Source organism: Hyperolius riggenbachi, chromosome 7 (assembly GCF_040937935.1).
Source record: "Hyperolius riggenbachi isolate aHypRig1 chromosome 7, aHypRig1.pri, whole genome shotgun sequence".
Lineage (NCBI taxonomy): Eukaryota > Metazoa > Chordata > Amphibia > Anura > Hyperoliidae > Hyperolius > Hyperolius riggenbachi.
Genome location: NC_090652.1, coordinates 172347697 through 172364834, shown reverse-complemented (window position 1 = coordinate 172364834; position 17138 = coordinate 172347697). Strand labels below are relative to the sequence as shown.

Genomic DNA, 17138 nt, shown 5'->3' with positions numbered 1-17138 from the left:
TCATCCTCAGCAACAGATAAGCCACACAAAATTGTTTTACAGTGTGCAATGAGCACAAGAGAGGGAGGGAGAATAGAGACACTTTCACTTTGGCTGTGTATCAGTGTATACAAGAAGCCAGATCATGAGCACATCCATATGATATCTGTGCAGATGAAACTGCGCCACAAAAAGATCCTGAAAAAGTAGGGACCAAAGAAAGAGCTTGTTGCCAGGTAAACAAGGTGAACCAAAAAATGGAGGCACTCTACACCTAACCTAAGCATTGAAATAGCTAATAGCAGAAAGGGAAGGTAGAAGGCTATTATTTTAGCTTTCTTATTTATAATGTATTGCAATGGACATCAATTATTATTATTTTTTATCTGATGTTTAGTTTAGGTGCTCTTTAAATCAAAAGGTATTTCTGAATATTTTTCTTCACTGCTGATGAATAGTTTGTTCTTGACAGGTATACTTGTTCCATCATTTTACCATTTTTCAAAGAAAACCAGTAATGCTGCATGTGTGAAGTAACAACCTTGTCCGGGCAACATGGTAGCATAGTGGGGTTAAAACTCTCACCTTACAGCAATACATTCCTGGTTCACGTCTAGGGATGAGCTTTCAAAAGAGAAACTGTGTTCTGCCTGAATTGGAACAGAATGTTTGTTAGATGTGGGATTTGGCAGAAGGGGTTAACTCACCTCAGTCACCACCTATGGCCACAGTGCTCCACACCCTTCTACATCCTACGGATGCTTTGCTCATCCGGTTGTGAAGGAGGAAGAGCCGGCGACCAGAGCAAGTTATTCACCTTTGCCAAAGCCTGCATATACAACGCTGTTTTGTTTTCTAAAGCTCATCCCTATTCACATCTTTTTCAGGACACTTTCTGCATGGATATTGTATGTTTTTCCAACTTTTGCATGGGTTTCCTCCCAAAACGCAAACACATACTAAGTAAGTTGTTCCCCCCTCAAAAACTTGGCTGTAGACTATGTCTTCCATAGGGATTAGATTGTAATCACCTCTGAAGGACAGTTATGACATGACTGTAGTCTGTAAAGTGCTGCAAATATGTCAGCTTTATATAAATACACAACAATATTGAGATGGATATGCAGCCTGCTATCTTTATTTTCTTTACTTTTTACTTTATTTTTTGTATTATTTATTACTGTATTATTTTCATATCCTATAACCTATTTTCTTGGATTCATAAAATGTATGCGAGTTAAAAAGAAAAAAACTCACCTGTAGCATTGATTGAAACTCTTGTATCCTTATCTTTAACATTTCATTTTCATGCTCAAGCTCCATCATCTGCTCCCTCTTTGGACGATTCTCAATGTCATTTTTTAGCTTAAGGGATTGATTTCTTTCCAGTTTACATTCTTCTTCCACTTTATTCAAATGGTGTTTCAGGCGATCAATCTGCATTTATTTAAAATAATGTTTTTAAAGTTCTGTGACTGGAAATAGTTATACATTTTTCTAGGGGACAGTCAGTGACAGACAATCTGTTTTCATCCTGTGATGCTCCCCATCGGTTCAATAATTGAAAAGGATCCCAGACGCCGTCTACATTGGAGTACAGTAAGGTTAGGAGCACACTTGGCAAAAATCACAAGCGTTTTCCGTAATGCGAAAATGCACATAATGCTTTCCGATGCACAATTGCAGTGCACTGGGAGCATTGTGCGGTTTTCCACCACAGGGGGAGGGGGGAGGGGGAAACGCCAACCTTGTTGCTTTTTATTGCACAACACATGCAATTCCCCTATGCGGAAAGTCAGCTGTTTTCCAGCAGCCACAAGTGTGACCCTATCCTAATAAGGTTGAAACACTCCTGCCGTTGATCACAAGCCTTTCTGTAAAAAAGGCTTAAAGCAAACCTGAATTCAAAATAATGGCCTCCAAAAAAACCTAATCATCTTACAGAAGATATGCCTCTTTGAGGCAATACCTGAAATCCATAGTAAATTGATGCTGCCATTGCTTTATTATGACCCCATAAAGTTAGCACATCTCCATCTTGACAATTGTGCCAAACCAAAAACTGTTTCCGGGTCAGCATTGAAGGTGCATTCTTGTGGGCAAACATGAATGAGTGCACTTCTTTTATCCCCAACAGAGTGCTTGTACTTCGAAGCCAGGGGTTGCGCTACTTTAGCTGCAGGGGTCAGGGCCGGAATTGTACTTTCCAGTGCCCTAGGCCTGCTGTCACCAATTGTGCCCCATCCCCCCCCAAAAAAAAAAAAAATTCTGTCCAACACTCTGACTAGCGATCACTGGTTTAAATGGGCTCATTTCACTTGTGCTGCTGTGCCCCCCCATTCAACAAGAATCAGTGGATGCTCTGTCCTCTCACAACTCCTGCCTAAAAGTGCACAGCAGCTGATAGTGTTCTGGGCATGCATACTTGAGAAATGATGCTGATGTATGACCGGTTCTTTAAGAATGCATAACACTATACTGGCCTTGGTTGCTGTGCACATCTGAGCAGGAGCGGAAAATTACAGGGAGTGCGAGTGGCCAGAGCATGCACTGCTTCTCTGTCCTCTGTGCGACTCGCTGCAGTCGGAGCCACAAACAGGGGAGAAAGCAGTGCAATGGAGAGAAGCCCATCTAAAACAGAGAACAGGTAAGTAGCAAACATCCTGTCAAGACCCACTTTGGATGTTCTATTGTAATTAGAGAGGACCTGAACTCAGAATTTCCTCTCTGCTCTAAAAGATACACAATAACATAATAACCTTTAAAGAAAAAATGTATTTGTTACAGCTGATACAAATCCTGCAATAAATCGGCAGTGTCTACTTCCTGCTTTCATGGAAGCAGACATATTGTTAACATCCTGTGCTTTGGAATGAGCTTAGCTGTTGTGGCAGTCAGGGGAGAGATCAAATTCCACAGGGGAAAGATCAAATTCCAACTTGTGATCAGACACAGATGAGGGGGAATTAGACACACTCCCAAAATACATACAGGGTGCATTTCTCTATGTTTTCCTTCTGTCCTGTGCAAGAGTTCAGCTCCATTTTGAAGCATCTGAATGACATTTATTTATATTTGCTGAAACATCCATGTATCTCTTTTGAATGCTAAATGTACATATGGTGGTGTGCTCTAACATATTGACAGTATACGGGAACAAAGTCTGAAGAAGGCTTATTAGCAGACAGCTTGCTCTTTTTTTTTCTTTTAAGCTAATAAATGGTATCCTGATTCAAAACTCTCTGCTTTTGCTGAAGGCTAAGATGGTACAATGCTGTACTGCTACAGGAAAGTACTAGGGTGCCAAACCATACACACTAGCATAGAGGTAGTAACAGCTCAGGTGTCTTTTAAAGTGACAGTATAGCAATGAAAAGGAAGCAAACAGCATTTATTCCTGCAGCTTTCATAGATGGTAGGAGCTGAAGGACAGAAAATTAGTCAGAAAAGAGTTAAAGGAGTTATCAGGGAAAATCGCTAAAATGAGCTTTACTCACCTGGGGCTTTCTCCAGCCCCTTGCAGCCGACTGTCCCACGCCGACCACTCCGCTCCCCGCCGCTGTCCCGGTCTTCGTGCTCGGTATTCAGGCTGACGGATTCAGGCCGATTCTGAACTGCAGAGTGATTGCAAATGACAATAAGACTGCGCAACCGAATGCAAGCAGACAAGACGGAACTGCCTAGTTGCAGATCCACTGCAAGCAACAGAACATGCTACAGGAGAGATCCTGACAAATCTGCAAGGTATTAAATAGAAAAAAAAATCCCTGAAGACTATTTGTGTGTGTCCTTTGTCGGAATTCTCTTAGAGTGGGTGCTATCTTCAAATGTCTTCAAGTTCGAAAGGGAGTGGTATAGGCAAATTTCTCGAAACCTATGGAGACTGCAGTGGCCATTATGAAAGGACGAAAAATCATTCAATCAGGGGGAAGAGGCTTGGTCAAGGTACATGAATGACATGTCGGTCATCTGAGGATTCACCCCAGACAGACTTTTTAAAAATATTTAACTATCTGCATAATCATGCTTGTAATGTGTCCTTCACAGGTGAATGGGGAGGAGCTAACATGACATTTTTGGATGTGGAATTAAAGGTGAAAGGGAATACAGTAAAAACACCATGCTGTAGAAAAACAACAGCAATGAATTCAATCCTACAGTGTAAGAATGACATTGAAGCTATTCCTTACAGTTATTTCGCAATTTTGTCAGAACAATTCTGGTTATGAAGTTCGTAAGTCCAAAGAATTAACCTCCCTGGCGGTATAATTATTTCTGGATTTTAGGGTCTTTTCAGCACGTTTCAGACCCTAAAATCAGGGAAAAAATAATGCCACCAGAATGCCTGCAGCAGCCCCAGCACTCACTCACCTTCCTGGGCTCCAGCGCTTCAATTTTCCCTCCGTCCTCCGGGTGGCGCTGTATCTCTGTAGTAAGATCACTGACGGCAATCTCACTAGAGTAGTGTTGGGCGAACAGTGTTCGCCACTGTTCGGGTTCTGCAGAACATCACCCTGTTCGGGTGATGTTCGAGTTCGGCTGAACACCTGATGGTGTTCGGCCAAACTGTTCGGCCATATGGCCGAACTAAGAGCGCATGGCCGAACGTTACCCGAACGTTCGGCTAGCGCTGTGATTGGCCGAACGGGTCACGTGGTTCGGACCCGAACGCGCTCTGATTGGCCGAACGGGTCACGTGGTTCGGGTAAATAAATACCCGATCCACGTCATTTCTCCGCCATTTGTCTGTGGGTTTAGCTTTGGGTAGGCAGGCAGGGTAGTTCTCTCTCCAGCCAGGCTAGCCAGGGTCCCCCGGTCATTGTGTCGCTGCTGGGAATAGTAGTACACCGCTCACCCTGTATAGCATTGTGCTCTGTGTCGCTGCTGGGAATAGTAGTACACCGCTCACCCACACTATATAGCATTGTGTTTACTGCCACTCTGTGCTTCTGCTGGGAACAGTAGTACACCGCTCACCCTGTATAGCATTGTGCTCTGTGTCGCTGCTGGGAATAGTAGTACACCGCTCAGCCACACTATATAGCATTGTGTTTACTGCCACTCTGTGTGTCTGCTGGGAACAGTAGTACACCGCTCACCCTGTATAGCATTGTGCTCTGTGTCGCTGCTGGGAATAATAGTACACCGCTCAGCCACACTATATAGCATTGTGTTTACTGCCACTCTGTGTGTCTGCTGGGAACAGTAGTACACCGCTCACCCTGTATAGCATTGTGCTCTGTGTCGCTGCTGGGAATAGTAGTACACCGCTCAGCCACACTATATAGCATTGTGTTTACTGCCACTCTGTGTGTCTGCTGGGAACAGCAGTACACCGCTCACCCGGTATAGCACTGTGCTCTGTGTCGCTGCTGGGAATAGTAGTACACCGCTCAGCCACACTATATAGCATTGTGTTTACTGCCACTCTGTGTGTCTGCTGGGAACAGTAGTACCCTGCTCACCCTGTATAGCATTGTGCTCTGTGTCGCTGCTGGGAATAGTAGTACACCGCTCACCCACACTATATAGCATTGTGTTTACTGCCACTCTGTGTCTCTGCTGGGAACAGTAGTACACCGCTCACCCTGTATAGCATTGTGCTCTGTGTCGCTGCTGGGAATAGTAGTACACCGCTCAGCCACACTATATAGCATTGTGTTTACTGCCACTCTGTGTGTCTGTTGGGAACAGTAGTACACCGCTCACCCTGTATAGCATTGTGCTCTGTGTCGCTGCTGGGAATAGTAGTACACCGCTCACCCACACTATATAGCATTGTGTTTACTGCCACTCTGTGTGTCTGCTGGGAACAGTAGTACACCGCTCACCCTGTATAGCATTGTGCTCTGTGTCGCTGCTGGGAATAGTAGTACACCGCTCAGCCACACTATATAGCATTGTGTTTACTGCCACTCTGTGTGTCTGCTGGGAACAGTAGTACACCGCTCACCCTGTATAGCATTGTGCTCTGTGTCGCTGCTGGGAATAGTAGTACACCGCTCAGCCACACTATATAGCATTGTGTTTACTGCCACTCTGTGTGTCTGCTGGGAACAGTAGTACACCGCTCACCCTGTATAGCATTGTGCTCTGTGTCGCTGCTGGGAATAGTAGTACACCGCTCAGCCACACTATATAGCATTGTGTTTATTGCCACTCTGTGTGTCTGCTGGGAACAGCAGTACACCGCTCACCCTGTATAGCATTGTGCTCTGTGTCGCTGCTAGGAATAGTAGTACACTGCTCAGCCACACTATATAGCATTGTGTTTACTGCCACTCTGTGTCGCTGCTGGGAACAGTAGTACATCGCTCACCCACCACTGTATAGCATTGTGTTTACTGCCACTCTGTGTCTCTGCTGGGAACAGTAGTACACCGCTCACCCACCACTGTATAGCATTGTGCTCTGTGTCGCTGCTGGGAACAGTAGTACACCGCTCAGCCACACTATATAGCATTGTGTTTACTGCCACTCTGTGTCTCTGCTAGGAACAGTAGTACATCGCTCACCCACCACTGTATAGCATTGTGCTCTGTGCCACTGCTGGGAATAGTAGTACACCGCTCACCCACCACTGTATAGCATTGTGCTCTGTGTCGCTGCTGGGAATAGTAGTACACCGCTCACCCACCACTGTATAGCATTGTGCTTGTGTCGCTGCTGGGAATAGTAGTACACCACTCACCCACCACTGTATAGCATTGTGCTCTGTGTCGCTGCTGGGAATAGTAGTACACCGCTCACCCGCCACTGTATAGCATTTCTGTACTGCTACTGTACTGCTGACAGTCAGCGTGTACTTTTACGGATAAGTGAAATGAAGAAGAAATCCTGTGAAAGAGGGAGGGGCAAGGGAAGAGGTGTTCCCCCTGACGGTTCACGTACAGGCCACAGTGGAGCACCGAAGAAAACCCACTCAATACCGCCCATGTTGTCCAGGAAATCAACCCTCACAAATCCAAAAGAACAGGACCAGATAATTAATTGGATGACCTCTCAAGCGTCCAGCAGTGGGTTAAGCAGCACCAGCACATCACGCACGAGGTCCGAGTCCTCAGCCAGTTACAAGGAGCCAGTGGGCACAAAGCAGACACAACCGGCAGCGACACCACGCACACAACTGCCAAATAACCAGTCCGAAGAATTTCCTCAGGACACAATGGGGTATTCGCAGGAGCTATTCCCAGCCCAACAAACTTCCACCTTTCAAAGGTCAATGGAACTGCCAGAAATTTTGTGCCCGGATTCACAACCATTGACTGTGGGAAATGCACCGCGCACTGAAATGCAAGGCGAGTCCGAGGAGGACTCGGAAACCCAAATCCCAGAGCAAGTTGGGCAGGAGGGGTTTCAATTGCAGGAGGTCAGCCGAGAAGATCTTGAAGACGACGTTGGAGTGTGCTGCGCAGAGGTTGTTGTGGGGAGCTCTACTCCACGGCGGCGGCCCACAATCACATATGACGGATTTGAGGAGATGGAAGAGGAGGAGGAGGGTATGGACAATGTTGACAGAGACCCAGATTTTGTATGTGAAGGAGAACATCGCCGTCGTAGCAGCAGCACAGATGAGTCTGTTGAAGAACCCACTGCTGCACGAGTTCGACTTGTGCCACAAGGTAGGCGGCGCGAAATTTCAGGCACCACAAGCGTGGAAGTTCAAGTGAGACAAAAAAGAGGCGCAAACAGAAATCACCAGCAAGGCAGGTGCTCCAAAGTCTGGCCTTTCTTTGAAGACTGCAGTGAGGATGGTACCATGGTGATTTGCAAGGTGTGCAAGACCCGCCTGAGCAGGGGGAAACATATTAACAACCTCTCCACCACCAGCATGACCCGCCACATGGTATCCAAACATCCCACTCTGTGGCCGCCAGGACAGGGTACCAGCAGCAACACTGCCTCCCTTGGGGTCACCAGACTCACCACCAGACCCTCCTCAGCAGCAGCAGTAGCCCAGCCATTGCGTGGTTCACAACAACATTCACAAACATCAGACGACGCTGACACTGTCACTTTCCGGAATAGTGCTCTTGAGGTCTCCCAGTCATCAAACACAACAACCAACAGCCGTTCAGTGTGCAGCCCTACGGTTCAGTTGTCTGTCTCGGAGATGCTTGAGCGCAAGAGGAAATTGCCAGCAAATGACCCCCGGGCCGTGGCAGTAACAGCCAGCATAGCCAAGCTTCTGGCCTGCGAAATGCTGCCATATCGAGTGGTGGAGACAAACAGCTTCAAGGGCATGATGTCAGTGGCCATCCCACGTTACGGATGGCTCATGCAACTCAGTCCCTGAGTTGCATGAGCACGTGATCAGCAAAATAACCCGAAGCTTGAAGAATGCCATTGCCTGCAAGGTTCACCTCACCACTGACACCTGGACGAGTGCGTTCGGCCAGGGTCGATACATCTCCCTTACCACGCACTGGGTGAACCTTGTGGAGCCTGGCAGCGATTCCTCACCTGCTACGGCGCGGGTGTTGCCCACACCACAAACAGCTGCACCGCCGTCCCTCCCACTGGATAATAACAGCAGCACCTACCTCTCTGACTCCTTCTCCTCCAACGCATCTCAAAGCTGTACCTCATCTGGAAACGCTAACCCAGCAGCAGTAGGATCGTGGAAGCAGTGCAGCACAGCTGTTGGCATGCGTCAGCAAGCGTTGCTGAAGCTGATCTGCCTTGGGGATAAGCAGCACACGGGAGGAAATTTGGAGGGGAATAAAGGAACAGACAGATTTGTGGCTGGCACCGCTGGACCTGAAACCGGGCATGGTTGTGTGTGATAATGGGAGTAATCTCATTCGCGCTTTAAGGTTGGCTAAGCTGACACACATCCCTTGCCTGGCGCACGTGATGAACATAGTAGTTCAGCGGTTCCTGAGGACATACCCAGGCGTGGCCGATCTTCTGTTGAAGGTGCGACGAGTGGCCAAACATTGTAGAAATTCCAGTACTGCTTCGGGGGCACTCGCCAAGATGCAGGAGCGCTTCAATCTCCCCCACCATCGCTTGCTGTGTGATGTCCCTACGTGCTGGAATTCTACGCTGCACATGCTAGCCCGCTTTTGCGAGCAGAAGAGTGCAGTGGTCCAGTACATGACGGCGCAGTACCGAGGCGCATCCAGACAGCTGCCAAGCTTCTGTGGATCCGATTGGGCCAACATGTTGGACCTCTGCCAAGTCCTCCAAAATTTTGAGCAATCCACGTTGCTTGTGAGCAGTGACAACTCTTCAGTCAGCATTACCATACCACTGCTGTGTTTACTGAAGAAGTCAATGTTGAAAATCAAGGAAACAGCTGTCATGATGCAACTAGGGGAATCTGAAGGAGAAAACGATCAGCGTGATGGTACCAACATCAGGCCATCCGCTTTAGGAAACGCTGGCCCCAGCAGCTATGACGAAGAAGAGGAGGAGAAACAGCTGTAATTGGAGCAGGAATTTCATGCCACCACTGACGAGGGCCAGAGCGGTGCACTTCCACAATTCAGCGCGAATGGTCAGCAGAAGCAGACCAGGAAGAAGGTGACGACTATGATGCATCACAACAACTATCACAACGCTCACAAGAGGATGATGAGGATTCTGGCAGGACTCTGGCACACATGGCTCAATTCATGCTAGACTGCATTGAACGCGACCCACGCATTGTGCGCATTCTGGACAACACCAATTACTGGGTTTATACCCTTCTGGATCCATGGTACAAACACAATGTTCCAAAACTGCTTGAAGAAAGAGTCAGACAGGTCAAAATGGAAGAATACCAGCAGGCCCTTGTGGAGACTTTAGAGAGGAGATTGACATCCTCCCCCTCCTCTAGCCAGTTGTACACCGACAGACAGACTGACTTCCGCAAACCCAGGACGACCAGGAGGGCAGCAAACAACACAAGCCGCAGCTAGTGCCCAAAAGGGAATGGTATCGGCAGTGTCCTTGGAGTGGGAACATTTTCTGACACCCATGCAGCAGCCCACAGAACAGCAAGCGTGCAGATCCACCTCCAACACCGATCACCTGGAGAAGATGGTCAAGGACTACATGTCAGATGGCGTAGCTGTGTTGAACAATCCATCTGCACCCTTCAACTATTGGGTATCGAAGCTAGACACCTGGCACGAACTGGCAATGTACGCAATAGAGGTGCTGGCTTGCCCGGCAGCCAGCGTTATGTGGAACGCTGTTTCAGTGCTGCCGGAGGCATCATCACAGATCAGCGTATCCGCCTCTCCACAGAAAATGCAGACCGTCTGACTCAAATTAAAATGAATCAATCCTGGATTGGAAACGACTATGCAACACTCCTGGACCCCAACCAAGTCCCTGTTTATGGAACCTCTTATCTTTATTACATTTATGACTGCATGGCGGCAAAAAGCATGCTATCCGCACGCTTCTTGTCCTCATGCAAGGCCTGGGTTGTTGTGTCTGAAAGCGTGGCCTTCTCCTCCTGCGCCTCCTCCTGTTCCATCACGTGTGCTGCTGCTGGGTTAACGCTGCCGGTCCCCGTTTATGGAACCTCTTATCTTTATTACATTTATGACTGCATGGCGGCAAAAAGCATGCTATCCGCACGCTTTTTGTCCTCCTGCAAGGCCTGGGTTGTTGTGTCTCAAAGCGTGGCCTTCTCCTCCTGCGCCTCCTCCTGTTCCATCACGTGTGCTGCTGCAGGGTTAGCGTTTCCGGTCCCTGTTTATGGAACCTCTTATCTTTATTACATTTATGACTGCATGGCGGCAAAATGCATGCTATCCGCACGCTTCTTGTCCTCATGCAAGGCCTGGGTTGTTGTGTCTCAAAGCGTGGCCTTCTCCTCCTGCGCCTCCTCCTGTTCCATCACGTGTGCTGCTGCAGGGTTAGCGTTGCCGGTCCCTGTTTATGGAACCTCTTATCTTTATTACATTTATGACTGCATGGCGGCAAAATGCATGCTATCCGCACGCTTCTTTTCCTCATGCAAGGCCTGGGTTGTTGTGTCTCAAAGCGTGGCCTTCTCCTCCTGCGCCTCCTCCTGTTCCATCACGTGTGCTGCTGCTGGGTTAGTGTTTCCGGTCCCTGTTTATGGAACCTCTTATCTTTATTACATTTATGACTGCATGGCGGCAAAATGCATGCTATCCGCACGCTTCTTGTCCTCATGCAAGGCCTGGGTTGTTGTGTCTCAAAGCGTGACCTTCTCCTCCTACGCCTCCTCCTGTTCCATCACGTGTGCTGCTGCTGGGTTAGCGTTTCCGGTCCCTGTTTATGGAACCTCTTATCTTTATTACATTTATGACTGCATGGCGGCAAAATGCATGCTATCCGCACGCTTCTTGTCCTCATGCAAGGCCTGGGTTGTTGTGTCTCAAAGCGTGGCCTTCTCCTCCTGCGCCTCCTCCTGTTCCATCACGTGTGCTGCTGCTGGGTTAGTGTTTCCGGTCCCTGTTTATGGAACCTCTTATCTTTATTACATTTATGACTGCATGGCGGCAAAATGCATGCTATCCGCACGCTTCTTGTCCTCATGCAAGGCCTGGGTTGTTGTGTCTCAAAGCGTGGCCTTCTCCTCCTGCGCCTCCTCCTGTTCCATCACGTGTGCTGCTGCTGGGTTAGCGTTTCCGGTCCCTGTTTATGGAACCTCTTATCTTTATTACATTTATGACTGCATGGCGGCAAAATGCATGCTATCCGCACGCTTCTTGTCCTCATGCAAGGCCTGGGTTGTTTTTTTTTCACAATTTCAAGCTTTATTGAGCAAAAGAAAGTAACAATACAATAGAATAAACACCATACAGCTGACAATTTCAAAAGAATGGATTTGGTCGCATATGTATTCCAACAAAGTTCCAAAGGGGCCTGTTTGGTAAAAACAAAGGGAAAAGAAAAAGAAAAGCGAAATGGCCCAGGAAACACTAAACATTAATAACCAGTCCTTCTCATATGACAGCAGATGAGTTACGCTAATTGTAGTCAAAGTAGGTGTGTTCAATTTTACCAACTAGCATTAATTGCCTATGTGTCCATGTACCCAAGTATGAAAGGAGAAGAGGGAATAAACGGGAAACAGTAAGGAGAGGAAGAAGAGAAGTGGTAAGTGTCTTACTACCGAAATGACAGTTGGACCCATTCGCCTATAGGGACATTAGCACTTGATTAAGAAGCCAAAAAATTCTTATATTCATCCGTACATTGATAGTCAAACCACACCATCCAGGTCAATGAGTGCTTTTCGCTTTGATCATTAGACATGTGTATCAATTTTTCCATATTCTCAATTGAGTCTACCCTTCTGATCCAGTCCTTCACTGAAGGTGGGGTAGAATTTTTCCATCTCGCAGGTATCAGGGCCCTGGCCGCATTCACCATATGAATCACAAGGGATCTTTTGTATGCTTTAATAGATTCCATCGTGTTGTGGAGTAGAAGGGAATCTGGTGAGAAGATAATTTGGTCGCATGAAACTTTTTCCATGATTCGATGGACCTGTGACCAAAATGGTTTAATTAGTGGGCATGACCAGAATATGTGCAGAAGTGAGCCTCCCGGTGAGCCGCATCGCCAGCATGTGTCAGGAACTGACGGATAAATTTTATGTAGGGAGGATGGGGTCCTGTACCAGCGTGAAATAATTTTATAACCCATCTCTTGGGTGTTGACATTTAAGGATCCCTTGTGATTCAGAATGAAGATCTTTTGCCAGTGCTCATCATCCCAACCTACACCCAGGTCCTCTTCCCAGTATCTCTGAAAGTTAAATTTATCTGCATTTGGTTTCTGTACTACCATCTGATACAAAATAGAAATTAGGTGGCCCGGCTTCTCCTCAGCTACTATTAGTTCTTCAAAAGCAGTAAGTGTTTTTCCCCAATTAAATTTTTGCTTAAGAGAGTTCAAAAAGTGCCTAATTTGGAAGAATTGCCATTGATTAAGGACCTTACCCTCTCTCAGCACAGACATCTCAGCAAAAGATTTGACTGAATTTCCTGATACAAAATCTTTAATTCTAGGGCAACCATCCTTTGGCCAGTCTCTGAGGAAAGGAACCTCGAGGGCTGGTAAGAAGGCTAGATTGTCACCTAATGGGGTAATCTTACTTGGGAAAGAGGATAGGCCCAAGGAAGGGAGTATTTTTCGCATTGTTTTGATTGTGGCCAGGAGTAAGGGATTGACCCAGGTCTTTTGGATCGCTTTCGGGACATCTGACCATCCAATATTTTGTGCTTTTCTCTCAGCGGTTTCTTGTTCAATGAGAACCCATTTTTTAGGACACCTGTGGTTCGACCACTCAACAACCCTGGAGAGTTGTGATGCTACATGATATGCACACAGATCCGGCAGGGCAACTCCCCCGTTTTCCTTGGCAGAGGTAAGTATTGTTCTTTTTATTCTGGGTGGTCTACTTCCCCAGATAAATGTATTAATATATTTTTGAAGGTCTCTCAGGTAAGTCGGGGGCAGTGATATCGGTAAGCATTGGCTGATATAGAGAAATCTAGGAAGGAGGTTCATTTTTACAGAGGCCATGCGTCCAAACCAGGAAAGGCTTTTTTTTTGTCCCCACTCTAACAGGTCGGCCTTCAACGCAGTCCCCACCCACTCAAAGTTTTGTTTATAGAGGTCATTGAGGTTTTGGGTGATATTGATCCCCAGGTATCTCAGTCTGCCATCTGCCCAGGCAAAAGGGAACGACGCTCTGCACAGTCCTACCACAGTTTGATCTAGAGTAACGTTTAGAGCTTCGGATTTATGGAAGTTTATTTTCAAGTTTGATATATACCCAAAGTCGTCAAATCTGTGCATTAGACCAGGAAGGGAACGTAATGGGTCTTGTAGGAAAAACAAGAGATCGTCCGCAAATGCAGCTACCACATGGTAGTGAGCACCAATTTGGATTCCCTTAATCGATCTGTCCTCTCTTATCGCGTTCAGGAAGGGTTCAAGCGTGAGAATGTAAATGAGGGGGGATAAAGGGCAACCCTGTCTTGTTCCATTGCTAATCTTCAATGGGGTGGATAAGCAGCCGTTCGCCTTCACCTGGGCAGACGGATTCGAATATAGAAGATCGATTAGCTGTCTTAAGAAGGGACCCAACCCTAGGCCTGACAGGGTGGCACGTATATAATCCCATGCCACCCTGTCAAATGCCTTCTCTGCGTCTGTGGATAGAATGAAGGAACTAATATTGTGTTTTTTGGCAAATGCCATCATGCCCACTGTTCTCATGACATTTTCTTTCGCCTCTCTGCCTGGAACAAAACCCACTTGATCACTATTAATGTGGTCAGGTATGTAAGGGAGTAATCTGTTGGCCAGGATCTTTGCCAGGATCTTAGCGTCAAGGTTCAGCAAAGATATGGGTCTATAACTGGAACACTGCTGTAAGTCCTTGCCAGGCTTGGGAATCACCACAATGTGTGCAGCTAGAAATTGTTGAGAGGGGGTACAACCGGGGGAGACCGCGTTGAAGGCCGAGATAAAGGGAGACGCTAGGACATGTTTAAAAGATTTGTAGTATTGTGATGTTAGTCCGTCAGGGCCAGGAGCCTTACCAGTCTTTAGGGATTTAATTGCCATCAGAAATTCGTCAGTGGTCAGGGGGGAGTCTAAGTCTGATTTGTCTTCCGCGGAGATATGGAGTGGTTTTCCGTGTCTCTGCAGAAAGTCTGTTATTTTGGCAGACCGGTCTCGGCTTTCAGGGGAGTTGCTTTGCGATTGTTGGGATTGTTTCAGGTTGTATAAGGAGTTGTAATAATTCTTAAACTCCTCAACAATCTCTTCTGATTTCGTCAGTTTTTTTTGGTTACTATCAACTATGGAGGGTATCTGTGAGCGTAAGGTTTGTTTCCGAAGAGATCTGGCCAAGTATTTCCCACTTTTATTACCCATTTCGTAGAAGATTTTTTTCCCAGCAAGAATTTTCCGCTTAGCGTCTGCGAATAATAAGTATTGAAGCTGTACTCTACAGGCGGAGAGTTCCTCCAGCGTCTGAACAGCCAGAGATTGTTTGTGGATTCTTTCCAACCTAGATATCTGTGCTGATAAGTTAGCAATGCCCTCCTCTCTTTCCTTTTTGAGTTTAGATCCCATCCTAATAAATTGGCCTCGAATCACTGGCTTATGGGCTTCCCATAGGGTAAGACCAGATATCTCTGGGGTACTGTTCATATCAAAATAAGATTGCAAACTCTGCGAGATTCCCTGAACTCTGTGTTTTTCGGATAACAAATTTGGATTAAGTCTCCAACACCAAGTTTTAGATAACTTTTCCGGAAATTCTAGTGTTAGGAGTATTGGAGCATGATCCGAAAGGGCGATGTTGCCAATCTTGGCATCCTTTATCATTGACAAGTCTCGCTGAGCTACAAAAAAGTAATCGATACGTGAGTATTTGTGGTGGATACTGGAGTAGAACGAGTAATCCCTATCTTTTGGATGAATTAAGCGCCATGCGTCCGTTAGGGAGAGATTATATAGACTGTTCTTAATTTGTTTGAGGACTTTATAGGATAGCACTGATGTTCCGTTAGAACAATCCAGTAACGGTTGCAAGGGTACATTAAAGTCCCCTCCCACGATCAGAATACCTTGGGAGAAGCCCATCAATCTATGTATAACTGTGGAGATAAAGGAGTTCTGTTGCCTATTTGGGGCGTAGAGATTAGCCAACGTGACCTGTCTCTCCCCCATCTTACCCTTTACAAAGATAAATCTGCCGTTTGGATCATGCTCCACCTCCTCTACGGAGAAAGGAAAATCCTTATGAAGGAAAATTGATACACCTTTCGTTTTAGAGGTAGCGGACGTAGCATGGAAAGCCACAGGGAATCTGTAGTCAAATCTGGATGGGATGTGGTTGGCCCTCAAGTGGGTTTCCTGAAGGAAGGCCACTTGGGTTTTCTCTTTTTGCAAGAACTTAAATATGGAAGTTCTTTTCTCCGGCGTATTCAAACCATTCACATTAAGTGATAACAGATTTACAGTTACTAGGTTATTGGATGTCTGTGGCTTTCCATCCTTGGGTAAAGGGTGGTTTGTCGGACGTCTTACCATGTTTGTTTTGTTTGAGGACTGAGGTGACCCTGAGAATAAATCAGAAAGGGGGTCAAAATAGATCAGACAAGGTAGTAGAGAAGAGAGTAATAAGATAAGTGTGTAGGATACGGACAGTTGGTACATGGATAACTCTATCTATAAGCCTATAAATCTACAGTAGAAGTACACCTACAAATCAATAGCTACCAAGCCCACGTGAGCACCACGTGGCGTGTAGTGCTCACCTACTTTGTGGGGACGGTAATCAGTGTATGCGCGGACACACTGTGTGGGGAATGCGGAAGACGTCCAGCGAGAGTAGCCTATCGCCAAACACGAAAACCGAGAAGGGAGTGTTGTTAGGGATTGAGTAAACTGCTGTGTCCGCCCATACACTGAGTAAACTTTCTCCGTTTTACCATCCCATGGATATGCTAGTAGGAGGGATGTCGTCAGATCACTACATGAATGCTAACGTCTGCTAAGACAAGGAGTTAGGACAGACCGCCACGGCCTCCGCAAATAGGCGGATATAGCCCGCGCAGCAAATCCCAGTCCTCGCCCAAAGAGCAATCAGCGTGACCGGACGTCACCCCCCCTATGGTAGTTAACCTAAATGTCACCAGTAAACATATAACAGGTTCAGAGACAATCACATGCAATAAACATATCGTATACGCGTGCATAATTTCTAACTGAGGGACCAATCCGTCTCGTCGTCCCGAGTGTGGGCCCTAGAGTTTTAGGGGGGGCTCCCCCTCAGATACAGCGTAAAAAAATCAGGTAGCAACATACTTTGAGTAAAATGGGGGTGTCTTGAGCTAGTAAGATTTCCATAACATACAGCAAATAATGAACAGCAGAGGGCAGGGGAGTCAAACCTGTGGAGAAAGTCACAGACCCATTACAACATACGCTTCTCTGAATTAGATTTTCACCGGTGGGGACTTCGTTACGGTTTAAGAGACCAAGGGGATCATTCCTCTTCAGCTGAATCATGAGCTGATCCCTCGGATTGGTGGGGGGATCTCATATCGGGTGTAAAGTTCGCCTCTGATTGGTCTACTTCCGTCTGCTTCCTGATTTTGGGTGGTTTGTTAAAGGTAGCTCTTAGATCACTTAAGTCACCGTCCCAGTCTGGTAAA

At 46.7% G+C, this 17138-nt stretch overlaps 1 protein-coding gene across 1 annotated transcript in view; it reads right to left on the bottom strand.

The window, feature by feature from the left end:
- CARD11 (caspase recruitment domain family member 11) overlaps nt 1–17138 on the bottom strand; it is a 586831-nt gene that overhangs the window by 431020 nt on the left and 138673 nt on the right. The window contains exon 5 of the mRNA XM_068244905.1: nt 1237–1416. Coding sequence (XP_068101006.1) covers nt 1237–1416 — 180 coding nt within the window. The remainder of the gene's footprint in view (nt 1–1236; nt 1417–17138) is intronic.